This window comes from Ambystoma mexicanum, chromosome 11 (genome assembly GCF_040938575.1).
Source record: "Ambystoma mexicanum isolate Mex_15411 chromosome 11, UKY_AmexF1_1, whole genome shotgun sequence".
NCBI classification, from domain to species: Eukaryota; Metazoa; Chordata; class Amphibia; order Caudata; family Ambystomatidae; genus Ambystoma; species Ambystoma mexicanum.
In genome coordinates this window covers 1,457,997,344-1,458,024,703 of record NC_090934.1, presented here as the reverse complement: position 1 = coordinate 1,458,024,703, position 27,360 = coordinate 1,457,997,344, and the positions used below count along the sequence as shown (strand labels likewise).

The 27,360-nt window shown below is 48.7% G+C and overlaps 1 protein-coding gene across 6 annotated transcripts in view; it reads left to right on the top strand.

The window, feature by feature from the left end:
* The window catches only part of MAP2K5 (mitogen-activated protein kinase kinase 5), a 1,998,137-nt gene that overhangs the window by 1,908,831 nt on the left and 61,946 nt on the right, over positions 1 to 27,360 (top strand). For 2 of the 6 annotated variants that reach the window (XM_069625128.1, XM_069625126.1), the window contains one exon: positions 226 to 3,570. The exons of the other annotated variants lie outside the window; for them this stretch is intronic. Coding sequence is in view for 1 of the 2 variants with exons in the window: in XM_069625126.1 (XP_069481227.1) it covers positions 226 to 330 (105 nt within the window). In the remaining variant the exon portion in view is untranslated. Of the gene's footprint in view, positions 1 to 225; positions 3,571 to 27,360 lie in introns of those variants that run through there. 6 annotated transcript variants of the gene reach the window in all.

Genomic DNA, 27,360 nt, shown 5'->3' with positions numbered 1-27,360 from the left:
GTGTGCTGTCGCGTGATGAGTGCTGCTGCGCATGCCACTGCCTGGTGCCCTAAGCTCCGTATCCTCCAACCCTGCAGGCAGCTGTGCATGCCACGGTGCTGTCCTGAAACACTGAAGGATGCTGCACGTGGCACAGGGAATTTCAAACCAAGTGTTGTGTATGCCATGACCTGTATTTGACTTGTATGAGTACTGGCACAAACCTATCCTTCTCCTCTTTCCTAGGGCCATCCATTTATAATGCAATATGACGACGGCAGTGTTGAGGTGGTCTCTATGTGGGTGTGCAGAATGTTGGAGGACAGACGCTCTCAGCAAGGACCCTCGTGAGCCAGAGGCACAGAAGTAGCACATGGCACAGCCACGCGGAAGTCCCAGATCTGCCACCCGCAGTTAACCAGAAAGGGCTCATATATGCAAAGGTGTGTCTTGGTCACTCACAACCTGCAATCAGTAGCATCTGTTGATGCCCAATTGATGTTCTATATGGCCAAGACCTCCACTGAGCTTTGCACGAACTTGCATTTTGACCTGGACCTCAGGCAAGCTTGCTTTGCTCACCATACCCTGAATGGCAGTGACATTTTGAGCTGCACTTCTCAGATGAACTGAATATTTCCAAGTCACTGTCTTGGTTTGAAGGGAATGCTGCTTTATTCATTATGTAACATTCGTTTTCCCAGACTGTCAGTGGATCAAAGGATGCCAATTGTGTTGATGAGATCCAGGCAGGCTTTTGGGTCGGTGCCAGATGATGTAAACATTAAAGGAAGTATAGAGTGTGGGAGTGTAGCCCCCTTACAAAGCCTCTTGAATGAAGATTGTGCTTTCTTTGAAGTTGAAGTGCCTGCTGTCCTACATAATAAGGCCATGCGGTCCGCACCAGAAAACACCAGCTTAGTCTACAAATACCATTAAAATGTACCTGTGTAGAAATGTACAGTGGAGATCTGATTGCGACAAAGCCTTTCCTGGACAAGCCTGCCTCAGATGAGTAATAAGAGCACCCCACTAAATGCTTTGGCGCCCAGGAAAAGGACAAATGGGCGTTTCCTCTAAATGGGCCAAATTTCGGGTTTACCTGCAAAGTCTGTGATTTACTCTGAAAGGGTAACATCATTGAAATGATCAGTTTCGGGAGCAGTGGTGGGGTGCTTCCAAAAGAAGGCATCTCTGCTTTAACAATTCTTGCTTAGGTTTTCAATGTTGATACATGTATACGTTTTACCTCGTGGGACTTTGTTCTGCAGAGAAGCTGTGATGTGTGTACAAAGTAATTGACCAGGTCGTGTCTCAGCCATGCACTGTGGAGGCGTGCCTTACACCTGAAAAGTTATATGTCCAGTGATGTGTGACTTCCTGAAACGATATTGTAGTTGTAGCCAATAGGAATTTTTTGTTTAGAAATGGAGAACGTAATATTGTGGAGCACAATGTAACTCTAAAATATCCTTGATTAGCACAAAACAGTTCCGTTAGTCAAAGACAAAAACACTGACACGCATAAGACTTGCCCCCACTAATCAAAAATGGGGTCTTCATTATTTTCTCTCTTCATCCTTTAGAAATGAGCATTACTCAGTTTTGTCCCCTGGATTTAAGAGTACTTCCAAATGAATCAGTCAAATTGCTTTTATTCGGCGTACAAACACATATAAATACACATATTTTTCTATTTCCTCAAAAAGAACGCAGGTAAAAATGTAACTGATACATAGAAATATCTTACATAATAGGTACGTAAAGAGACCAAAACTAAAAAGTGTTGTTCAGTGGTTTGTAAAAACGCATTTCCAAGTGTATCAATGAATGGAATAAAACAAACGTATCTCCCTAATGGGAAGCAACATCCTCTCATCATTAAGGAGATGAGTCCTAAAATCCATAGTTTACAATTATACCAAACATAAAAGAGCGAGGAGAGCATGTTCGCAGCCCTGCAGAGTCCTCCAACTGTCATGATTACCCAAAAAAGGGCACAAACATCAAGAGGTACTGGGGCCTTCCTGTAACTCTCTCGCATGGGCCGCCTGTTTCATTTGCAACGACAACATGAGATAATGTCTGAACAAATTGAGGGCATCGCCTGTAGAGCGAATCCCAACCACCCTTTAGACTTGTCTTGAATATGTACGTCTTAAATTAAGAGACGCAACAAATGTCAGGAGAAAGTGCATCACTGTTTCACTCTCTGCCCCACACAACGGGAACTTCCCCCTCCCGGCTCCACTCCATGGCCTTGTAAAGGATGCTAAGGGCAATATCCCCAGCCTAAATTAATGTTGATTTAAATAACGGAAGGGTGGGATCAACGACAGTAGACCGATGACCCCCACCCCGCCCATTACCTTTTTACTTGTGCCTATGGGCCTCATTGTAAGTCAGTCGGTCCGGAAACAACGGTGACGGTAAATCCGCCGCCACTGTTGTTTCCGGACCGGCTGATTCCGAGTTCTGCAGGCAGAAGGTGTCACTCGTGCCAGGTCTGACCTGGCGGGAGGAACGCCACCCGCCTGCAGGCAGAAATGGAAACACCGGCTCCATCATAGACGGAACCAGTGTTTCCATTGTTCCCATCCCCATGGGAATGGGGATTTACGGAATTCCGCCTCCGGAATTACCGGGTCACCGGGGTTGTAATGCCCCAGTGATTCCGGCAATCATGGAGGCGGAATGGTATTTCGGGTCCCGCGGTAGCCTGCCGGTTTTTCCGGGAAGGCTACCACCGGACTCGTAATGAGGCCCTATGTTTCTTAATTGGCAAAGGAAAAGCATCCTTTAGGACATAACTTGTGTATGTTTTAATTTGGTTTTAGATATACAAATTAACTTTTCTTTTATCCTTTAATGGTTGCTACTAAACTGAAGGCTAGATAGTTCAACAGTTAATTGTGAAAAACTTGATGGGGTCTCCTAACAGTTTAACCACACCGGAAAATGCACCTGGAGTAGAGCTTATATGTACAAGTGTACAGATGGCTGAGATTATAGACCACCATCCGCCCATACGAAGTGTCCCACCCTGGACGAGAGCATATGATATACTGATATGACTCAGCATATCAATAGATTTGAAATACATTTGGATAGTCCTAAGGAAAAAGCTGGCTTGATCCAATGTTTCCTCCTTAAACGTTGTTTTCCCTCCATTCAATGTAGTTATAATTCTGGAATATACATGAAATAATCTTTATCCTGCCTTTGCACAACCTGATCCATGAACCTCTTTGTGGTTGTGTAGCTATTGCTTGAACTATGAAGTCTGCGTGGCCTCTCGGAATACATTAGGGATGTATGAGTTCAGGTTGTCACAAACAGGCAAGCCATGAGTTCCGATCGTCACAAACCAAGGATACATGTCACTTACCACACCAATCTTTCGTACACAGAGGATCCATGACAATGAAAGGATACATATACAACGGTTACATGACTTAAAGATGTTGCAAGCTGGCCCTCGGAACCGAAGACTTCAAGATATTCTATATCGGTTTTTATACTATTGGCTGTCATATGTAAAGTTATTGATTACCTAATCCATAGAGGTCAAATAAAAGAATATGGAACTTATGATGAATGGTCTTCTATTTATTGTTCTGATGAGATGTATGATGCCTTAAGAAGATTGCTAAGGGACACAGAACTTACATGTGCTCTTTTAAATTGATCATCCCCGTTATCAACACATATATACAAATAAATGCAAAATCGATGTACCAAGAAGAAGTACGGTTTTTATGAGTCCACCTAAAAATCTTGAAATGCACCCATCAAAGGGCTTATCAAACACTTGTAGTTTCATTGCAGCATATTTATGAACGGTCTTGGCTTGAAACATGTATGACCCTTTAGAATAGTTTTTTTCTTTCCCAGCGTTTCTTTTTTCCTAAAAGAATATGGATTACAAATCAAATGTGTGTGCAACTAGAAAGACATTTCAACTGAGAGTAATCCCAAAGCCTACTTGTAATGATAACAAGATGGTATTCCGTTTCTTTGCAATTCAGAGGCGTGAAGTAGCAGCCCTGCACTTAAAGGTGAGTCTTATTGTTATCATTGCATGTTAGCACTAAATCACCACTGTAGTAGTGTCAGAGTGCCTAGGCTTGCCATGGAATGGCACGCTTTGCTCCGCCAGAGCGATCCAGACCGCAGACCTGTGGGGGAAAGAAAATGAGTTGGGGAAAGATGAGAAGATGGTAAAGCGGGAATTAGATGCTGTACGGTCCTGTACCTGTGTCCGCAGAAGCTTCTGAGCCCCCACAATCCCTCCGAACTGTGTAGTCAACTACTGAAATAAAACCAGCAGAAATCTCAACAACTCAAAGGGAAAGGGGGAAGTGGAGAAAATAACAAAAGACACAGGTAACTCTTCTTGATGTCGAGAACCTGCAAAGTATAAAGAACATACATTAAATTCTCATAAACAAATACTGTTCTCTCTCAACCCCCTTAAAGAAATTAATATACCTGTATTGCCACCCTGAAGAGCTGGAAGGCTTGAAAGATTATAATCTCAGAATGATATGTTGAAAACTGAAGTAACTTCTGAATGCATGTATTCTGAGATTTGACTATTCATGACATTTTAACTTAAAGGTCATGAGATTTCTCTTTAATAATTCAAGTTGCAGATCTTCCTTTAAACCTTTGACTTTATAACTTGAAATAGATGCAGCATTCCTTAAACAAGTTACTTAAAGTATCTCTTTCTCAAATTATAGTTTTGAAAAGTTGAAACAATGCTGGTTTAGGAAAGTAGATTTAAAGATAATGTCGTTCTTTGAATTAAAGTCTTCAGCAAGTTTCCTTTTGATTGAATTCAAAGATACTGTCTCTTTGCACTTTCACTTTGCTTACAAATAACTGCGCATGTGTATGAACGTCTACAGCACTGAACCTACGCTTGCGTATTGAACGTTTTGTTTTCAGGATTGACTGCGTATGCGTGCAAGACCAGCAGAATGTTCATGGCGAGTGAAAACCAACACTTGATGCCGCAACGCTGACTAAATGTAAAGAGCAGAATTTTACTAAATATACACTCCGCATACGAGTGATTCCACTTTATCACTGCGGCGGGTGAAAACAATCACATGGCACAGTTTCCGCAGGTTCAATGAAACTACGCAGCTAAAATAATATATGACACTTTCTCTCTGCGCATGCTCTAATTACTGTTCTCTTCCGAGCATGCGCTAATGAGCAGTTTCAAAATAAAAAGGTAGCGACATGCTACCTTTTAATAATGTTAATAATGTTAACTGATTCACATTAACAATGCATTTTAACTTCTGAGTTCACAAGATAATCGTGCATGTTTAAAATACACTTTTGATTATCTAAGCATGCGCGAAAGATTAGCTTTTAAACATTGAATACATTTAAACAGTGTGAAATATTTCACTTGAAGACTTTTACAAGAAATCTCATTAAAACGGTAAGGAACTGTCTTTGACATATATTAATCACGAATCAGATTTCAGTTGCCTAAACTTTGTGTAAAACCAAAACTGAAATTACTTTCCATAGAAGAAAACCAGAATTCAAAGTCTTTTTCAGGAATCTAATTACCTAGCTAAATACCTAAAGTTATGCCAAACTGAAAACGCTTAAAAGTTGTATCCTTAACTTGACTTGAGGTCAATGACCTTTTCAATTGACTGAATTACTGTCTTATTAAATTGACATGAACACTGCGCTCCCACCAAAACTCTGCATGTCTTGTCCCTCGCAGATCAAACACCAAACCAGCTTCTTAACAAGATTTAAGATCTTTAAATAATTAAAACTTTAACCAAAACTCAGAATAGCAAAATAAGGGACCTTCCGCATGAAGGCTGGACAATGAAAGGCAGTTTAGAACCTTGAAACTGCTTCCAAGTCTCATTAGCTTCCAATCACAATGTATCATCTTGACTACCAATCAGATCCCTGATTGATTCCCTCCTTCCTTCCCACCATGCTGGATTGGGACACTCTCCCTCTGATTAAAAGATAGTTAAGGAATATGAGGGGAATAATAAGCATAAACATCAATAAACATTAAAAGCAGTTTACAACTTAAAGGGAACTCAAATGTAGACTGGCAGTGAATTATAGATGTAGACTGACTGTGAATTATAGACTGGCAAAGAATTGAAACCTAACAGATGCTACAGACACAGGGAGAGAGTGATGCAACCGGGTAAGAATGTTTTGTGGCAGGCTGGGTGCATGCCAGTCCTGCCTGGTGGACCAATGGTTCTGCCTAAGGGAGGAGGCGGATATTTCCTAAAGTGATGTGGGAATTGGGTGGTGTTTCCAAGGCAGATTTGGAGAAATGCAAGTTGGTATGCAATGTAATGGTGGATGCATCAGGGGCTTGAAGGTGTGCTCGGGTAGTCCTAGAAGCACCGTGGCTTTTTTGCCTGAGCATCTCTATGCTCTGTACCCAGGGCCTTGTAAACAAAACAAACCCCAATGTAGCGGTATTAAGGCAAGGGCAAACGCATATGAGTGCCATGACAGTGGGATGTTTCCAGGGGATTGTGTCCTCCGATGTATTCCACATCTTTGACATTGATTACCACAGCTGTGCTGCTTCGGAAAACTTTTTCGGCGTAGGCGTTCTGCGTCCGACGTCGATACGCTCCCTCGAGGACCTCCTCCGACGGCCAATGTCACCAGATGTTATATGTAGGACGTACAATGCCCGTAGCCTCAGTTCCGTTTTTTACGCAAACGTGTTGGCTTCGAAATCTCGGCGTGCCTCGGTTCTCTCTTGTGAACCGGTTCTTCGAATATCGTTGTGTTAAACGAAAATGTCATTGTCTTCTGCTACCACGAAGTCGGGCTTCAAGAAGTGTCGGGACTGCGGTTCCAAGATGTCTAATGGACCCGCACAACGTCTGCCTCTGGTGTCTCGGTGAGAGCTATGCCACTGATGACTGCGACGAATGCCAGTCTTTGACATCGAAGGCCTTGTGGGAGAGGAAGAAGAAGCTGTCGGCGGGTATGTTTTCCAAACCCCGTAAGTCGAAGTCTGCTGGACTTTCGACCGACGATTCTGGGGGTGACTCTACGCGTCGGCCTAAGTCCAGGGTGTCTCGTTCCAGGAGTGGGTCCTGCCATTCCTCGGCCTCTTCGAGGCATGCACGGAAGTGCCATCATCGGTCGCCCTCCTCGTCTGAGGACTCGGCCAGACGGAAGGTTGCTTGTCCCACCAAGCATTCATCTCCAGCGGAATGGGACGCCTTCCGTAAGGAGATGATGGCGATTTTTGAGTCACAGGGCACTGTTCCGGCCACGCCTTAGAGAGAAGCCGGCACGGGACGCTCTAGAGCCACCGCTCGCACGCCTTCAGGCTCGGGCGGTCGGCGCGATCACCGGGAACCTTCGAGGTCCCGGTTGGACAAGGAGGATCGCCATTGTGCCCGCTCCAGGTCCCTGTCCTCGACGCCGTCGAGACTGTTGGAGCCTGTGAGGCCTTCGAAGAAGGCATCAGCGCCATGTCTGTTGAGGGAATTTCTCGAGGCTCCGGCTCCGAGGAAGCCATCGATGCCGAGGCCGTCTAAGGACGCGCTCGGGGCTCCAGCCTCAAAGCCGCAGTCTAAGTCGTCGGCGCCTCGGTCGACGTCGACGCCACTGCCATCGGCGCCCTTGACGCCTTTTGAGGACTTTTTGCCGGAGGTATCGCGAAGAGCTGTGAAAGCTCCTAGGAAGGCACTCAGCAAGCCTGTGCGGCCTATACTTGACCCATACTCTGTTCCTCCTCCCAGGGTGGACTTGTTCTGACCTTGGAGTACATTTCAGAGGTTGAGGAAGGGTCTGAGGAAGAGGTGACTCCTGAGGTCCCTGATGACCTGTTATCGGGTCATAGCGAGATTGAAGACCTGGGTCAATCCTTGCATGACGCCAGCAGTCTGGACACCTCTCCGGAGGTTGAGTTTGGCAGGCCTGAGCCTGTTACACACGCCAAGTCGTCATACAGTCGTCTCATGTCGAGGGTGACGGAGTATTTGGGGTGGTCTGCTCCACCTGTGGATTTTCTGCAGGATGACCTGACAGATATCCTTGACCGAGGTCCACCCACTGACCCGGTGTTGCCATTTCATATGGCCTTACAAAGAAGGGTGGCAGTGGATTGGACTGCTCCGGAGAGTCTTCCGGCGGTAAATAAGTTGTTGCCGAAAAAATACCGTCCAGCCAGTGGCGACCCCTGCTACTTGTCCACGCACCCCACTCCGGAGAGTTTGGTGGTACAGGCGGCTACAGCCCCAGCAAAGCAGGCAGCGTACCCTACAATTCCTCCTGATAGGGACGACAAACGCTTTGACGGTATTTTCTTCTGGAGGTATGGCTTTAAAAGCAGCTAACTCCGTTTGTGCCCTTGCAAGATTCATGCACACTCTGTGGAATTGTTTATCTTTGGCGGCTGAACATATTCACGAAGGGGAGGAACGGGATGGTTTTCTTGCCCTCATTCAGGATGGCAAGGATGCCATGTGTGAATCCGTTCAGTCGGGTCTGGACGTGGCAGACTGTGTCAGACGGTCCATGGCGGCGAGCACCGTGATGCGCAGGTTTGCGTGGTGGCGGAAGTCGGGGTTTGCTCCTGATGTACAGTCCCGGCTTCTCAACATGCCCTTTGATGGTGTCCATCTTTTTGGCAGCAAGGCTGACGAGAGCCTTGAGAGTTTGCAGACCTCCAAAGCTGCAGCAAAGTCATTGAGCGCTGCATTACGTCAACCTCCGCCTTTTCGTCCTAGGGGACAACAATGGAGGGGAGGTTCCTTTCGATACTACTCTTCGTTTGGTAGATCGAGGGGAGCTGCCAGTCAAAGGGGCCAATGTAGGAGTACCAGAGGTGGAAAACAAGCTACCCGAGGTGCCAAAGCCACTGGGGCAGTTGCCTCTTTGCCCTCAGGCACTGCCGCAGCCGCTCAGTCATGAGGCCATGTCCCATGGTTCGCCGGTTGGGGGAAGGCTGGCGCAGCATCTTGTAGAATGGTGTGCCATTACTTTGGATGTGTGGGTTCTGGAGATCATTGCCCACGGCTACTGTCTTCCTTTCCGGCAGAGGCCTCCCGACAATCCTCTGCGGAAGCTCTCTTTGAAGAGTCCGGATCCGCTCCTTGCGCAGGAATTCAAATCCCTGCTGGAGAAAGGCACCATAGAACTTGTGCCTGTAGCGGAGAGGAACAAGGGATGTATTCCCCATATTTTTTGATCCCGAAAACAGACGGGGGATTGAGACCCATCATGGACTTGCGTGGTTTGAACAAACTCCTCAGGAAGGACAAGTTCACGATGGTTACTCTCTCTCAAGTCCTCCAGGCCCTTCAACTTCAGGACTGGTTGGTGTCTCTCGACCTCAAGGATGCTTACTTTCATGTGCCGATTCATCCCAAGCACAGGAAGTACCTGAGGTTAGCGGTTGGCGACTCGCATTTTCAGTTTCGGGTCCTGCCGTACGGATTGACCACCGCCCCGAGAGTCTTCACCAAGCTAATGGTGGTGGTGGCAGCGTATCTCAGGAAAGGGGAGATTCACGTCTACCCCTACTTGGACGATTGGTTGATCAGGGCGCGCTCTCCCGAGCAAGTCCTAGATCATCTGTCAGTCACCTGCCACTCCCTTCACAGGCTGGGCTTCTCCCTCAACTTAAAGAAGTCCCACTTGACACCTATGCAGCGGCTCCAGTACATCGGAGCAGTGCTAGACACATCCCTGGGGCAGTGTTCGCCTCGCCAGGTGAGGGCTCACCACATTCTGCAGATGGTGGACAAATGCCCAGAGTCTCCCGGCGTTCGAGTTCTTGAGATTGTTCGGCCTCATGGCATCCTGCATTCTACTGGTGCCAGAGGCCAGGCTGCGGATGAGATCTCTGCAGTGGGCACTCAAGATGCAGTGGTCGCAGTTCTCCGGCAGGATGTCGGACCCCGTTCAGATTCCGCCCTCGGTCGCCCAGGACCTTCTGTGGTGGGCCATCGAAGGAAATCTGTTCAAAGAGGCTCTGTTTTGGCAACCATGGACGGAGATGACAATCGTGACGGACGCATCCCTCACGGGTTGGGAAGCTCATACCAACGGGCTGACAAGCAGCAGTTGTTGGTCTCCGTCGGAGTCCATACTCCACATCAATCTGTTAGAGCTGCGGGCTGTCAGGCTAGCCCTGAAGGCTTTTCTGCTGTCTGTGGGGGGGAGGGGGGGGGGGAATGTCCTGATTATGACGGACAATACAGTGGCCATGCACTACCTCAACAAAAAGTGGGGGCAGGGTCACTCCCACTGTGCAGAGAGGTGATGCAGCTCTGGTTCTGGGCCATCCAGCAGGAAATTTCGATCTCGGCAGTTCATCTGGGACGAGACGCGGCGGCGGACGCTCTGAGCAGGCAGAGCACGGTCTCTCACGTTCGTTTTGGAGATCTTCGACCTTTGGGGAACCCCACAAGTGGATCTCTTCGCCACCAGTGTCAACCGGAAGTGCGAAAGATTCTGTTTGGGGGAATTTCCTCTAAGAGGAGCCTTAGGGGACTCGTTCGTAGTGGAGCGGTCCTTCCCACTGCTGTACGCGTTCCCTCCAGTCCTCGTCATTCCGCAGGTGTTGCGGAGGTTGTGGAGGTTCGGATCCCGGATGATCCTCATTGCTCTGGCATGGGCCTGGAGAGCGTGGTACCGGACCTTCTAGACATGTCCATCTGCACTCCATTCCTTTCGTTTTGTCTTTTTTGCTTTCTTTAGCCCACAAGGGCCTGAATGTGGGTACCATTAAGGGGTACCTGGCGGTGCTGTCTATATTTAAGCGCTCGTCTGAGGAATGTTCTTATTTTAAAATTCCTTTCTCGGTTTCTAAAAGGGCTAACTCATGTATTTCTACCGTCGCCTTTCCAGGTGCTGGGATGGGATTATAATTTGGTTTTAAAGCTCCGTTTGAGCCCTTACATTCTTGTCCGTTGAGACTGTTGTCCTTTAAAACTGTATTTTTAGTTGCGGTTACTTCCGCACGCAGAGTGAGTGAGTTGCAGGCACTTTCTGCCAAACCGCCCTTCACTGTGTTCCATAAGGACAGGGTTGTCCTGAGGGTACAGCCTACCTTTCTTCCGAAGGTTGTGTCGGAATTCCATCTGAGCCAGAAGATAATTCTTCTGGCATTCCATCCTCCTCCACATCCTGGCAAGGAAGAGGAGTGGCTCCATAGGTTGGATCCTAGGAGAGCTTTGAGTTATCTCTCACGGATGTCCCAGGTCAGAGTGGACGAGCAGCTCTTGATTGGTTACGCTGGAAGGCGTTTAGGTCAGGCTGTTTCTAAGCAGACCTTGTCTAGATGGATCATTTTGACGATCTCTGAATGTTATCGTTTGGCGGGGAAGGACCCTCCTGTAGGTTTACGGGCCCATTCTACTAGGCGTATGGCTGCCTCCACTGCACTACAGAGGGGTGTTCCAATTCGCAATATTTGAAAAGCGGCCACTTGGGCCTCTGTCCATACTTTTGTGAAACATTATTCCCTGGACTCTATCCATGGGCAAGATTTGGCCTTTGGCAAGGCAGTCTTCTATTCTGCAATTTGATTGGGCATTCTAAATTTTCTAAATTCTTTTCCAATCTCCTTGGTACTGCTTTGGGAGTCTGTCAAAGATGAGGAATATGTCGGAGGACACAATCCCTTTGAGGAACAAGTTACTTTATTACCTGGTGACGTTCTTTCGATGGGCTGTTCCTCCGACGTATTCCACATCGTACCCTCCCTACCTGCCCCGCTACAGAATTCATTTTGCGATTGCAGCTTCCGTTTCCACAAGGCTTTCTGTGGTAAGGCTGGCAGAAGATTGGTGCCACACGTTCTGGGGGAAAAAACTACAACTGAGGCTATGGGCGTCGTGCGTCCTACATATAACATCTGGTGATGTCGGCCGTCGTAGGAGGTCCTCGAGGGAGCGTATCAACGTCATCGATGCAGGACGCCTACGCCGAAAAAGTTTTCCAAAGCAGCACAGCTGTGGTAATCAATGTCAAAGATGCGGAATACGTCGGAGGAACATCCCATCGAAAGAACGTTACTAGGTAAGAAAGTAACTTGTTCTTCATTGACAATAGACCAGAGGCTTGGAAATAAATGCAGTGGGCTGATGAGATATATGTGAATCTTTTTTCTATTCAACAACTCGGGGCATTAAGATCACATTAGAAGAGCAGTCTCAGCACACACTGATTATCCCAGCACGGGACAATCAGATCCAGAGTCTTACAATTCCAAAGAGGAACATAAATTCCATTTCTGGGAAGGAGGTATCACAAACCCAACACGGGTACTCACGATTGCCTGTTGCTGCAGATGTGGATGATGAAGTCCAGCAGTATTTGGGCACATCCCCTGAGGTGTCCAGAGACCAGAAACTGGGCTCAGTGCACCTCAGGGGCAGCACCCTTGGGAAACCCTTGAGGGGAAGAAAACCCAATCCGATGTAATCCTGGGAAGTTGTGAGTTCCAGTCAAATATACCAATGGGTACTGCAGTAGATTGTAGGTGAGTTATGTTGGAAGTGGTTGAAGAGGAATGGTTCAAGGCAGTGGAGTTCAATAGGCGTAATTCCACAAGTTCCGATGTATTGCAGGAAAGTGGAAATAAGGCACAAATTGCGTAGAGCGGAAACCGGCTTCGGGCGGACACCGGCAGGAGTACTGTGGCTGGGCTAACACACCAGACCGTAAGGAGCGCAGGAAGTAGAGAAAACAAGGATGCTCCGAAGTACGAAGAAAACAAGAGGCAGGAAAGAAAAGATGAAAGGTAAGTAAAATGTAAGGTTCAGAATGAAAGGCGAGGGACTCGACAGACGAGACTGCCATAGTCAAGTAGAAAGTAAAACGAAAGCAAGAAAGGATTCGGAGCAGAGGCGAAGAAAGAAAGGAAAACTCTAAAAAATGAAAGTCGCGGAGAAGCACGAAGAGAAAAAAAGGCAATGGGACGGAAGACAGAGTAGTCGGGAAGTATGCGCTAACAAAGTAGCAGGAGTGCGATGCAAAGCACAGGCTAGACACTGTGGAGCGAAACCGAAGTGACGCACCTACCCGATCATAGAGATGATAGATATAGAACGGGTAGATGCGGTCGCCATGTTGCAAGAGAACTAGAGCTACAAGTGGCTTGTCGATACGCCGCCGAGAAGGCGCCATCTTGAATTCCACTGTTGATATCGTGAATGACGCTTCCTCCAGTTCCTCCCCAATTGCCGTGATGGAAGGTTAGGGTTGCTCTTTGGATATACATGAGACTACGGTGAAGTGCGGTGAATGGGACAAAACATAAAAATATGACGAGTACATCAGGGCTCTCACTTGCAAAAAGGATGGGATGATTTAAAAGTGGTTGTCATGGCAAGAAATCAGCATCATAATTACTGCAACATTACCTGCGTGTCCTACGGCCTTGATCCCCTAAAGAAACAAGAGTAAGAAGTACTTTACATGCCCTAGTGGTTACGGACAGTCGGTGTGAACTCGGGTGAAAGTGTGGGGTTGCAGGGTGTTAATTGGCTTCACAGATCAAAGATGCATATCAGGGACAGGCTGGCCATGGGGCGGCATGGCCGTGGTTCGAATTGAAGGGTTCAACTCTAAAGCCCCTGAGAGGCACACTGACCCTCCACCAATCTGACCTGTAGTCCCTATTTCCCTCGCTCTGGCCACACCCTCTGACCAGAAAGCCTCACACACCTTTGGTCCAGTTGCTTGAAGTGTACTTAATGCTGTCCATGACAGATTACTGAGCTAGCTTCTACAAACCCGGGTATCTGCTTCTCTCAAGGATTTCATGAGGCATGCTTTGCTGGAATTCTAGCTCTGCTATATCTGCAGTTCTCCCTTTTAGATGCTGTACCATCGGTATTTGAGCGTCTTGATAGCATATTTACAGGCTATGAAAGAAGAGTTTCCTCACACTGGAGGCTAGCTTTGATGAACTTTGGATGCATGCAAAGAGAATGGAGACAAAAGTGCACTCTATTCCTCTCCAATCCCCGTAATCCATGTATGTCGAAGATTCAGCCAATAGTCAGCGGGAAAACAGGAGCCGCTCAATCGTTTGTATGGTCAATAGTATGGGAAACAGGGATGAATGCAAACAAATTCAAATCTGTCGACTGTGGCAGTCTAGAAGGCAAGTGGTGCAAAGGGGGCTGTGATGACAGTGGAAGCACAGTGGGCCTTGCCCTAAAAAGGCTGACAATCCTCCACTTGCCTCTCTTCTGTTCTCTAGGATCCCTTGCGTGCCCCAAATGATAGTAAGGGGGTACAGTGGTACCAGAACCATCTGCTTACTTTCTCCTGTGCATGACTGAACAGGTGTAGGGGGTCCTTGGCGCGCCAACACCTTGTGCTCATTCTCCACATCTGCCCCATGCTGGAGCACCTTTGGGGTTAGGCTCGCATTGCTTTAGACTTCATACTCCAGAAGACATCTCGCTGAGTCTATCATTTGTTATTTCATATAGTGCCCACTGCCACAGAGCTCGCTTCACAATGTCCCAAAGAAAAAGGCGGTATGATAGGTGCAAGATCATTTGTAGTCCATTAGGAATTCATATCCTGTAAGTGCAAAGGGTGGAGAAAGGGAGGAGAGCAAACCATACAAGCATATCTGCATTGTGAGTTCACTTAAGAGTCAAAAGAACACGAGATAGGTGCAGGGCGGACCCAGGTTCAGATGTCATCTTCGGAATCCAGCTACCTGCCATGCAGTCTGAGCGTGCACGATAGGAAAAGGAAGTTCGAGTGGGGCAGGGAGACACAAAAGCTGCCTTTTTAGTATAGGACAACCATCAGTGTCACCCCCCCCCCCCCCATAATGTTTGGTGCAGTGGGAGGACAGGTCCAGTGCTGCGGTTTATAGGACTAGTAGACTGTGAGGTGGGCCAGAGGGGGAAAGGTTAAGAGAAAGACAGGCAATGAGCATGAGCAGAGCAAAAAGTCTGTCAGACGTCCTGCTGCAAAGGGGAAGTCTTGCCTGATTGTTGAAGATTTGCTTAAAGAGCCAGGCATGTAATTGTGTTCTGAATCTGAGGTGATTCTCCTCATTCTGCGGGAGGAGGGGTGGGGGGGATTGGAGTGGGGGGGGGTGTTCCAAAGGGCAGCATTATTGTGAGCCAGGTATTTACAACCTACTCCCCTCTCGATGTCAGTTGCGTTTGTGATGTACTTAGTTTGCTGATCTGAGGTTCCTTGCCAGAAGGTATTTTTGTAGAGTTGTGGTATGTTTGGCTTTTTTTCTAGAAGGCACAATAAATAATGCAAGGTATTTTGAAGGGGATTTGCTGCATGACAAAATGCCAATGTGGCGATTGTAGAGTGGCTGTAACATTTCACGTCCAGAATCATGCTTGGTTCTTTGTACTGAATGAGCTGAACCCGGTAGATCTGAGGTTTGGGAAACCCCAACTAGAGGAGAGCCTCTACTCGTCGAGGTGGATTCGGACCATGGCCTTGGTGACTTCGAGTTTGTGCGATGTATTTAGGCAAATGATTTAACGTTTCAGAAGATGTAGCTGGCTGTGGGATCTTTTGATGAGTTCCCAGATTGGCAATTGGAGGAGAGCTCTTTGAAGATGCTCCCCAGGTCCTGGCCTGATTCTCAATGTAAGTGGTGAGCCCATAGTGGGAGAAAAAGGTCAAAAGGAGGAGATGGCACATTTGTATCCCCAGAAACAATATTTCTGATTTTGCAGCATTGAGGCTAAAACTGTTGTCAGTAATCCAGTCCTGTGTGCTGGACAGGCAGATTATGATACATTCTGAGCAGTTCCCCTCCACTTTGAAAGCAATCTTAGCATCACCTTCATTGATTTTGGAAGAAGTAGGAGAAAGGAGCAATGAGACCAGAACGCAGTAGAGGAGAGCTCTCGGACAGCTATAGCCGACAGGAGAGCTCTCGGAGAGCTATTGCCGACAGGAGAGCTCTCAGAGAGCACATCTCTGAGAGCTCTTCTGTCAGCAATAGCGCGTAAACCTTGATCGCGCACCAGCCGGCTGCCCATTGCTCCCCACTGTGGAGCACGGACACAGAATCCACGCCCGGGACTCCATTAGATTGTTTCCGAGGCCAAGCAGTTGCGTGTGTGAGAAATCCCCCCTCTGAACTGGTACTATATGTGAAGAGGTAGATGCCATAGCACGCTGACTCTTGGTCGCACAGCCACCATTAATAGGTTATCTACGCCACCTTCAGCTGTGGTGAGACGTCTGTCCCCATAGCTTTCCCTGAACATCCTGACCACACAGTTTTCCCTTCGTCCTGATGAAGGCCCTAGGAAGAAATTGCTCACCTTGCCTTGTTATAGGGCTGAAACACCTGGTGTAGGCGCTTTTGTGCCAAAAACACAAACACTGTCAATGTCAATTGTTTGTGTTCTTTAGAAAGTTGTACGATTGATTTGTTTTAGTTTATTTGTTCACTTTGTGTTGGACGCCTGTCGTATACTTGCAGTAGCGACAGTAGTAATTGCATTAATGTTTGTCTAACTATATTACCCTGTGAATACAGGTTTCTGTTTTGCTCTGACCATGCAAATTATGTTTGCTTATGTGTTTTGTCTTTGATGCGATGTTCATTACATAAAAATAGAAATTCTAAAATCTTTTCAAATATAAAACATTTTGAAATTCTCCGAGTGTGATTCTATACATATTTGCTGTCTTAGGAATGAAAATAGAAGGGAGGAGGATACATATTTTGATTGTTTTCCAACCCATTCCTTTTTGTTCTAGTAACTTTAGCCTTCCTGGGCAGAATAGGTTTGCTTCCACCAGGAGCCCTTTGATATTATTCCACAGTTAACATTACAATCTCAATCCTCCACTCGGGAGGAATAGATTAGGTTTCGGGTGAAGATGCCCGACATCTTTGTCACTGTGATGGTGGCCTCATCGGGCTCCACCACACACACTTGGACAAGCCTGTAGGGACCCTATGGGTTTGGCCTCAACCTCCACGGGTGAAGACCCGTCGCTTTGCCAACCCGCTCTGTCTTTGGGCATTGAGCATCTGGCACTGGCTCTAACCACCACAGGTTTCATATCGATGGTTAATGGCCCAGGTAATTTGGACACTTGGCTTGCAAGCTTCATCTGGACCGAAAGTTCAGTTTGGCCTTACAGACGTTCTGGACGAAGGTCCTCAAAGAGAGACCTGCTACCTTTCAACTTTGACAGTGGAGGCCCCGGTATTCAATGTTTGGGGAAGCTTGCCTTGGTCCATGCAGTTGACTGAGACCTGGCAAAAAGCACTGCCTGGCACCTTCTGACCAAACCTTTCTGTCCACTCATGCCTCCCCTGAAAGCTGGTGGTTCAAGCTGTGACCACCAACCTAAATACATCCACCTTTCCCTCTCTGCCTCCTAACAGGGCGAGAAACAGGTTGGATGTGTGTGCTACAAAGGTGTTTGCCTCAAGTAGTCTTGCCCTGAGCACAAGGAGCACTTCCTGTACCCTGCCCATATTTTCCTTTGGCCTCTGGTCTGCAAACTCCAGGGCTGCCAAACAGCTGCCGGCCAGGGACATAAGGGAGGATTTTGGTGCTCTTGTCCAAAATGATGAGCAACGTTCCGACATAGGACTGTCTGGCCTTGACAAAGCAGAATGTGTGGCACGGTTGATGGCTATGAGTGTTGTGATAAAGCGAACTGCCTCGATTTGAACTTAGGAGTTTGTTCACAACGTACAGGCAAAGATTTTGGATATGCCTTTTGACAAGCATAACCGATTTGTGGCTAAGGGCGACCCCCAACCCCCTTCCCCTCCAGAGGTTCCATTTCTCTAAGGCTGTGGCAGTGCAGTCACCGTTGCCTCGAACTAACAGGGAAAATGGGATTTCAACTCTTGCCTTCCTATGCCCACTGTTGAAGAGGAAAGTTGCACTTGGGCTATCTCCACCTCAATTGTGCCCTCTACTGCCCAAGGGGCAAAGCCGCTGTGATGGTGACTTCTATCATCAATTCCTAGGGTGGGCGGAGAATTTCCCTGTTCAGCGTGGAATGGTGTCATAACTCGTCCGACGCTTGTGCCTTGCAGGTCGGGCACCAGGGATATTGTCTCCATTTTGCTCAATGCCATCCAGATCATCCTCCTTCCAGGCCTGTTGCCTCTGGACTCTCTCCTGTTGGAGGAGATTCGTCAGCTTCTGGTGGAATGCGCAATAGAACTGGTGCCACGCTCAGAATGAGGCAATAGCTGGTATTCAGTTTACTTTGTGGTTCAGAAGAAAGACTGTGGATTGTGTCCCATCTTGGATCTGAGGCTCTTAGCATTGCTTGATCTACCTACCCTTCGCAATATGTTCTCTGCCCACATAGCCAGGTACATAAGTGGAAAACCAAACTGTCACTATACCATTTGCACTTGTGCTATGCTTTTGGAGTTGTACACGAGTATGTGCAAATATAGAAACTGCAGGGATTCCTGACAATAACAGGATCACCCACAAAAAAGGCCTTTTATGTCTGTCCTTCTCCTTAGGGCTCTGATTTTGTCCACAGCAATGGCTATTGTTTGCTACTTAGCACCCCCTTCATAAGGAAGTTACAAAAGGAACTGTCTTGACTGGTACAACAGCTAAGGAAGCAGCTTTCCTGCTCTCATGCTGAACATAATTCTGCAAATTGAATCAGCAGCCTCCCATTTATTCCCTGCAGGATCTCGCCAAGAAAGAGGACGCTGGACTAAACATAGAAAAGTTCTCATGGAATGTTGCACAGTGCATTTTACAAAACGGGTGCCCAAGAGGCGTGCCTTTCAAACCATGACCACCTCTGACAATCGCCAGTGGTATTGCCCTATTTTGCCCAGTCGAGATTGTTGCTGCTGTTAAAGGTAATGGGTATACTCCACATTTTTCTTCTGTAGCTCAACAATATTTTAAGCAATGGATTATTTGTCAGCAACACGTGTTGGGAAAGCAGTAAGAACAGATGTTGGGACACACCCCCTTTCTGTGGGGTTGGGGTTGTAAATATTCAGATCAATTTCATTCAAATGCTGAAATGTGGGTTTGAGTTGTATTGGTTGTTGTAGACATTTATTTCGGGAATGGTAGAATTGTGGCCCTACGTCTGTGAACATAAACAGTGATGGAGGTAAACACTTTACAGGACAAATTGTTAAGTAAATTAGCACAGCTCTACTGATTCAGCAAAAGTTCCACTGCTTACATCAACCACAATCAGTAGGGACAGTCATACCTCTTCCCACACCACTATAAAGTTTTGTGGAACAGTAGCTACAATGGATTGCTTTTCTCCTGCAGATTCCTCATCTTGATAGATATCCATCTTCAACTCTACTGATCAGAAACATTTTCGACAGGGGGCGTAGTGGACCTCGACTCGGCCGTCGGTCCGTCTAGCACGGTGGTCGATCATCTGCTTTGGAAGTGATGTCAGGACCATACATGAACTACGTCACTATGCCCCATGCTTCAGTTCCTTTTTTCTGCACGCTCACATGCTGCAATTGGGAACCTACTCAAGTTTTACTCAACATTTTCACAAGTTTGTTTCGATTGACCTCGATATGTCTTCGCATCGGATCTCGCGTTTCAAATAGTGCTCCGATTGCGAGGCCAACATTTCAGTGATCGACCCACACGATGTCGGTTTGTGGTGTTTGGTTTCCACTTACGACATGGAGGCCTGCGCGTCATGCGGCAAGATGCAATCCAAGTCCCTGCGAGACAGAGCCGGTAAGCTGGTCATGGCCCGACCATCGCCAAAGTTTCCAGCGCGGTCTCTCCTTCGGTCGCCTGAGGCCAAGGATGAGGAAACCACTCTTCACAACGCGGGCCAGCACTGCAAGAAAACGAAAGAGGTCCCACTCCAGAAGCCATTCGTCATCCTCTTCCTCACGGAAGAAGCAATGCCACTATCGGCGGGAATCGGATTCTTCCTCTGAGCGAGGTAAGCCCTCTAAGACACTGACCAGTTGCAAAGAGTGGGATTCTTTTAAGAAAGAAATGCTTGAAATGTTTCGACAACAGGCGACTGTCGGCGCGGCTCACACTCGCGACCAGCAGGCCTCGGCAGCTAAAGAAGCACTTGGTACCCAACCCCACGCTGTCCAGGAAGTCGATGCCTTCGGCGCTGACTGATCTTTCGAGATCTCTAGAAGCCTTTCCCATGGAGCCCATCGCCCGTTGGAGCCATCAGTGCTGCTATCCAATCGATAGCCCTCGACGCCAATCAGGCCGAGGAGTATGAAGAGGTCGACCCCATCTTTGTGGGATCAGGCGGTGTCAACTATTTCGAGGACCGAGGCAATTTGGTGGCACTTACTCATGGCCTTCAAGATGCCAGTGGGTTGGACACATCTCCAGACCTTGAGATACACCAAAGCGAATCCTACACTCACTCTCATGTCGAGTTTAGAACATAAGTAGAGAAAGTGTTCGACACCCTCGGCCTCAAGTCATCCGCCACTCCCCATCAAGGGTATGACCTTACAGATATCCTGGATGAAGGCCCATCTATTGAGCACAATATGCCCTTCAATCAGGCCATAGCTGACCCTTTGGCTTCCATCTGGTGAAATCCATGCACTTTGCCTCCCTCAAGTACCAACTTCACAGGGAAGTACAGGCCAGCGAGAGGGGACTATTGCATCCTCTCAACACACCCTTCCCCAGAAGGGCTGGTAGTTCAGTCTGCCACTATATCCTCCAGGCCTGCGGCATCCACGTCAAATCTCCCTACAGACAGGGAAGATAAAAGGATAGATGCTTTGACCAAGAAGGTTTTTACCTCGGGCAGCATGGCTGTCAAGTCCACAAACATAGCTTGCGGTTTCGCTAAATTCTCCTACGATTTGTGGAAGGCTGTTGAGCATGCCGCAGAATACGTCCTGGAAGGTCATATGTGGGACGGATTTATACAGCTTGTGGAGGATGGGATAGGAACTGCCAAGCAGTCCTTGCAAACAGGCCTGGATCTAAACGCTTCATGGTGTCGGCAGTAGTTATGAGAAGGCAGGCCTATTTGAAAACATCCGGCTTTTCCCCCAATATACCAAATTGCCTTCTAGACATGCCTTTTGAGGGGGAGATGCTCTTCGGACAGAAGGCGGATGACTCTTTGGATACATTAAAGGAGTCTAAAATTGCTGCTAAGTCGCTGGGTCTGGCTGCACAGCCGGCTAAACCTGCTTTCAGCTTTGCATCTAGAGGCAGAGGCTATAAGTGCTATGTGCCCTATGACGGGAAAGCGCAGCCACCACAAGCCAGGAAGGGGCAGAGGCGTAACTCCCATCCCAGAAAGGGCAGAGGAGCTTCTAAGGGCCAGCAGATAACAGCTGGGGTGACAGCGCCTTCAAAGCTGCTTTGATTTTCCCCTCCCACAACATACCGGTTGGTGGACGTTTGGCAGGGCATTGGTCCCATTGGTAGGAGATATCCTCAGATCCCTGGGCCCTGCAGTTAATTCAGTTGGGTTATTGCCTGCCCTTTCTAAAAAAACCTCCAGACAGACCCCCATCTTCACCGATCCAACCGGGACAGGAGCTCCAGTAAAAACCGAGAACCCTGTTGTCTAAGGGTGCTGTGTAAGAGATGCCTCCCGATCAGAGAGGATCGGGCTGGTATTCCTGGTATTTCCTGGTACCCAAAAAAGGAGGTTGTCTCCGTCTCATTGTGGATCTCGGGTCTCTAAACAAGTTCCTGAGAAATTCCTGCGGTTCCTCATTGGGGACATGCACTACCAGTTCAAACTGCTGCCCTTTGGGTTGACCTCCACTGCAAGGACCTTCACCAACCTCATGGCGGTAGTCGCGGCTCACCTCAGGAGATCCGGAGTCCACGTATTCCCATACCTGGACGACTGGCTGATCCGGGGGAAGTCAGCGGGACAGGTTTTGACTTACCTGGAAGACACCAGTCTGCTTATGCACAGGCTGGGCTTCTCCCTGAACTGGAGGATGTCCCACATGACACTGGTCCAAAGGCTCCAGTTCATTGGGAGAGTCCTAGACACTCAGACAGTGAAGGTCTTCCCTCCTGAGGAGAGAGCCGACAACATACAACAGATGGTCCAGTTTTTCCAGAACCACGCCACCTTACCAGCGGCTTCTTTTCTCTGCCTTTTGGGACTTATGGCCTCCTCCATTTTCCTGGTGCCAGAGGCCAGGCTGCACATGAGATCCCTTCAGTGGCTCCTACGAGACCAGCAGTCTCAGCATCTGGGAACTCTCTCGGATCCTCTCAGGGTGTCCAGCCAGGTAGTTTGCAGACTCGACTGGTGGAACACGTGCATGAATGTTATGGAGGAGGAACCCTTCTGGCCTCTTTGGCCTCAGACCCGAGCGGTCACAGATGCGTCTTTGAAGGGTTGGGGCGCTCACTGCAGCGATTTGCAGGTGAGCGGCCTCTGGACTGCATCGGAAGCCAGGTGGCATATCAACAGGCTGCAGTTGCAAGCCATCAGGCTAGCCCTGAAGGCCTTCGCCCCATCGCTCAAGGGGAAGCATGTCCTGATTCTGACAGACCACCCGGTGGCCATGCACTACCTGAACAAGCAAGGTGGAGTGCATTCCCGTCCCCTCTGAACAGAAGCGATGCAACTGTGGTTCTGGTTGCTAGAGAATCAAATCTTGGTCTCTGCAGTTCATCTGGCCAGGGAAGAGAACAGCTTGGCAGATGCTCTGTGCAGGCAGAGCACAACCTCATACAAATGGGAAGTGTGCCAGGAAGTACTGCAAGAAGTCTTCGCTCTCTGGGGGGTACCCCAGCAGTGGCTCTGTTTGCCACGGAAGCCAACAGGAGGTGCAAACAGTTTTGCTCAAGTGAATGCCCAGCAAACGGTGCACTGGGGGGACGCGTTTCTGGTGGATTGGACATTCCCTCTCCATTACGTGTTCCCTTTGATCCCTGTCATTCCGTGGGTTCTCAGGAGGTTGAAGAGGTTTCGAGCAACCATGATCTTCATTGCCCCAGTTCGGGCAAAGAGGATGTGTTACTCCGACCTCTTGGATCTGTCCACCTCACCGATTACCTCGGTGGCCAGATCTCCTCACCCAGTCAGAGGGAAGGAGACTGCCCACAATCCCGGATTCCCTCAACCTACATGACTGGGACCTCTCCAAGGAATTTCTTGAGGTGTTGCTGGCTGCATGCAGACCATCTACAAGATCTCTGTATGCGTGCATGTGGATAAGATTTGAAGGGTGGTGTAGGGAGCGTAAGGTTGAACCCATCTCTTGCCCCACCACGACAGTGATGGAGTTCCTTTGGTCACTATCCTCTGCAGGCCTTAAGGTCGCAACGGTCAAGTGGTATTTGATGGCCCTTTCTTTTTTTTTTAAGAAACTTTATTTAACAGTTAGCTTGGCATTGCATCTGAGAACAATCTTAACATTTCAAACTTTTCACTGAGACCATTTGTGGTACAATTATAGCATCATGAATCAACCAGAGTCAATGTAACATTGGAACATATACGTGAAGCAAGCATCTGGTGAACCATATATTCCTCATGCACTTCCATCAACCCGTGGTGGGGAGGGGAGAAGGCGGTGTATCGGCCTCTTCCCAAGAATTGGTTCCAATCTGCCGGACCAAACTGGCAAGGGCTCGACCACGGCGCTCACCTTCACCGTATCTACGCGCTGCCTGTGATTTATCTAGGAATTTACGCTCGGCCTTCGAATGTGCACGGAATGTGTCTAGTTCGCTACTTATGTCAGCCAGCCTATCAGGTGATTGCGTAGTGGCATATTGTGCTTCCAAGGTGGCGATCTTGTCTTCGCTTTTGGCTATGTCTCTCCTAATATTTCGGAGCACCCCTGCTTCTCTGGAAATCGCCATTCCCCTTATGTATGCTTTGGACGCCTCCCACAAAGTGGTCTGGGATGAAACAGAGCTGGTATTTAAAGTAAAGAAATCATCGATATTGGTGCCTAATTCGGCTTTGTATGCAACGTCCAGTAAGGAGTGTTGTTTGACTCTCCATGTGCAGGTCGTGGGGGCGTCTGCGGTCCATCGAAGGGATATAGTCACTGGTGAGTGATCGGAGAATGCGCTAATGAGAATGGAGGTATGAGTGATGGTTGCTAATAAAGTGTCTGTGATGAGCCACTTATCGATGCGGGAATGGGAATCATGTACTGACGAATAAAAGGAGAATGTGCGAGAATCTGGGTGAAGTATTTGCCATGGGTCGGCCAATTTAAAGTGGGCTTTTAGGTCCAGGATAGTCCTAGCTGCCTTGGAGAGTTGGCGGGGCCTGGAACCAGATCTGTTGTAGTGGATATCAAGAATGGTGTTAAGGTCCCCCTCACCCCCCCAGAGAATCGCGACGAGTGGGAATCCGGATGAGTGTGTGGATTGGTGTTCATAGAAATCAGGATCATCCACATTCGGTCCATACACATTTAACAATACAACCTCTTTGCCCTGCAAGGTGCCAAACAATAAAACATATCGCCCCACATGGTCAATATGGACTGTCTGTTGTTTAAATTGGAGACTCTTGTGAATGATGATCATAACACCCCGGTTCTGAGAGGAGTAAGAAGTTATTACTGTTGAGAGGCCTAGGACCTAATAAATTTGGCTGTGTGTCTCCTGTAGGAAGAGCACATTAACATGGTGTCTTTCAGTGTAAAGCTGCAGTTTCCACATTTTGATAGTTACCCAGCCCCCTCATGTTCCAACTCATGCAAGTTATGGTATCAGCCATCATTCCCAGAGTTGTAACCTACCAGTAGGAGATGGCCTGGGTCAACAGTTACACCTCTCCATCCCAGGCCATGTGTATGTAGCAATAAGCTCCATGGTCCCAGTGAGCGTGGTATGCAAACTTCAGTCCGCCGATGCTCGCCAAGCAATTTTCCTGATGTAACCCCAAACCCTCCCTCCCTCACCCACAGCCCTCCCCCAATGGGAAGGATGATCCCCAACCCAGTACTAAACCAAAACACAACCATTGGCAACTTTGCATGGGGGCCTTGGCGCCAACCGAAAAATAGCACTCTCATGCTGGGATATTAACTAGGTCATTGTGGCATAGGATCACTGACAAGAATTTCGTTTCTGCAGCATGGTTCGAACGTGTGGGTCCTGGCCGCAGACCATTGGGACAACCCCGGCAGGGATGAATGTCATGAGTCTCTCTGAGTTCTGAGTCGGAGGGGCGTCCCCAGGAAGTTACCGCGACAAGGGAGCCCCCCTGGCGTGGGGGGGTTGCATGAAAAGGAGCAATCTAAGGCCTGGTCCCTAGTGAAGAGCAGGTGTCCCCGAGAACATAGGCAGGGGTGTCCCTAGGAGCATTCACAAGGGGAGGATCATCCAGGGAAGTGTTCCTCTATAAATCTGATCACTTCTTCAGGAATAGTAAAGAAGAAAACCCAGTTTGCTTGCTCAACCCTAAACTTTACATGGAGTACTTCACTCCTAAATCCTGCAGTCTCTTCTTCATGGACAGGAAGGTTTTACGTTCCTGTTGGATGGCAGTGGACAAATCTGGGTAGAGATGGATTCTGGAAGATCCCAGGAGAAGCTCGCCCTTGATCCTTGCAGCACGTGGTAGTGAGTCTCTGTCGCGATAATTCAGCACCCTCGCTAGAACCGGGCGGGGAGGGGCTCCTGGCTTAGGTTTGGTCGTTAGAGCTCGTGGACCCTTTCAATAGCGAATTGTGGAGAGTTTTGGAGAGTCCAGCAGATATTGCAGGGTTCGCTCTGTGTTCTTCCATGGGGCCTTCGATGTAGTCCTCCGGTATGCCGATGAGGCGGATATTATTGCGTCTAGAGAGCGATTCATTTTTCCTGCTGACCTCTTGGACAAGTTTGGATATAATGTTCAATTCGGCTCGGTGGGAGCCAATGGTGTCTTCCGCGGTGCTCACTCTGTTTTCCACCTCCGTCACCCTGCTATCCATCTTTTCCATATGGGCCTTAATTGAACAGATAGTCCCGCGCATGTTGTCTAGCTTAGAATGGAGGGTGGTGAACCCATCTCGCATATATTCCAGCATTTTCGATGCATCCTGGTTGTCGGGGGGACGACAAGGCTGCCCCTTGTTCTAGCTCCGCTGATTTCTGTGTTGCCTTCGCGAACATATTGATAGTGCTCTGTTTCTTGTTGGCCCCTCTGGGCATGCTGCCCAAACGGACACCCGCCAACCGTGGGTTCAGACAGTGGCCCTTAGATCACACCGGTTTAGTTGAAGTTTGCTGGGCCCTTGGATACAGTCAGATGAATTAGTTTTGAATAGGGAAAGGGGCCCCCGCACCTCCACCGCCGAAGCAGGCCATTGCAGCGGGACTAAGGTGTGCTTGTCGCTGTTAGGTGGGCGATGCATTGTCCCCTGAGTGGGTTGTGGCCTCCAGCATAGGCCTAGTAATCAGACCAAAGAGACACTTCAGATTACTCATCAATGGCCATACCGGCCTACTATGTCAATCTCGTATTGCTCTGTGATTGGCTGGCTAGGGCCTCTGTGTGTCGCAGGCAGGTGTTAATCGTGGGGTCCGTCCATCAGGAGCAGTGCATGCAGGGAGTTGGGGTCAAGCGTGCAATTATGGACAGAAGTGGCACCTTGAGGTATTAGCAGAGATGTGTGCTAGCTGCACCCCCCTATGGGGATTGCCGGCCTGAGTGGAGAGATTGTGGCTGATCCGCAGGATCAGAGGCTCAGACCCACGCATTCATGGGCATAGTAGTAGCGTGTGCCATCAGATGAACCCACTTCAAGTATTAGAACAGAGGTTCATGGGGGAAGATCAGTACAAGACAGCTGCGTAATCCAGCTAGCCAGCGCTGGTACCCAACAAAAAGCAAGACCTTCCCCGCAGGAAGCAGTTGCAGGCACAGTAATGTCCTCCTCGTTTGGGGTGGCGGCCCAATGTATGCAGCGGTGTTCACAGGCTCTGCCCACCCCTAGAGCTGGATCGATCCAAGCGCTGCTGTAGTGGGTCCTACCTTGTGTGTTGCTGGACGGCAGCGGGGCAGGAGACCTGGCCGCTCCGCACTGCAGCCAGTCAGGGGGCAGTGCCAGTTGCTCCCGGCGGGACGGTCCACAGCAAGGTCACCAGCGGGGACTGAACAGCAGGGCCGCGTACCAGATGGCGAGGCAGCAGCAGGCGAGGCCCCGCCGCAGGGTGGTCCAGGTGCTGCTGCAGGTGGAAGCGCGCAAACAGTGTGTATGTCCAGGCCATCACGCCCCTCCCCCCTGCAGGCCCGCTGAGCCCCGCGCTCAGGTGTCAGTTGGAGAGTTCCGAATGGAGACACTCTGCGGCTACTCCCACGGGTTTCAGGTGGTGGATCATAAACCGCAATAACTCTCCGGCAATGGCTCTCCCCAGGGCAGGATTTAGTCAGCAGCTGCAGGCACACTTCACGGCAACG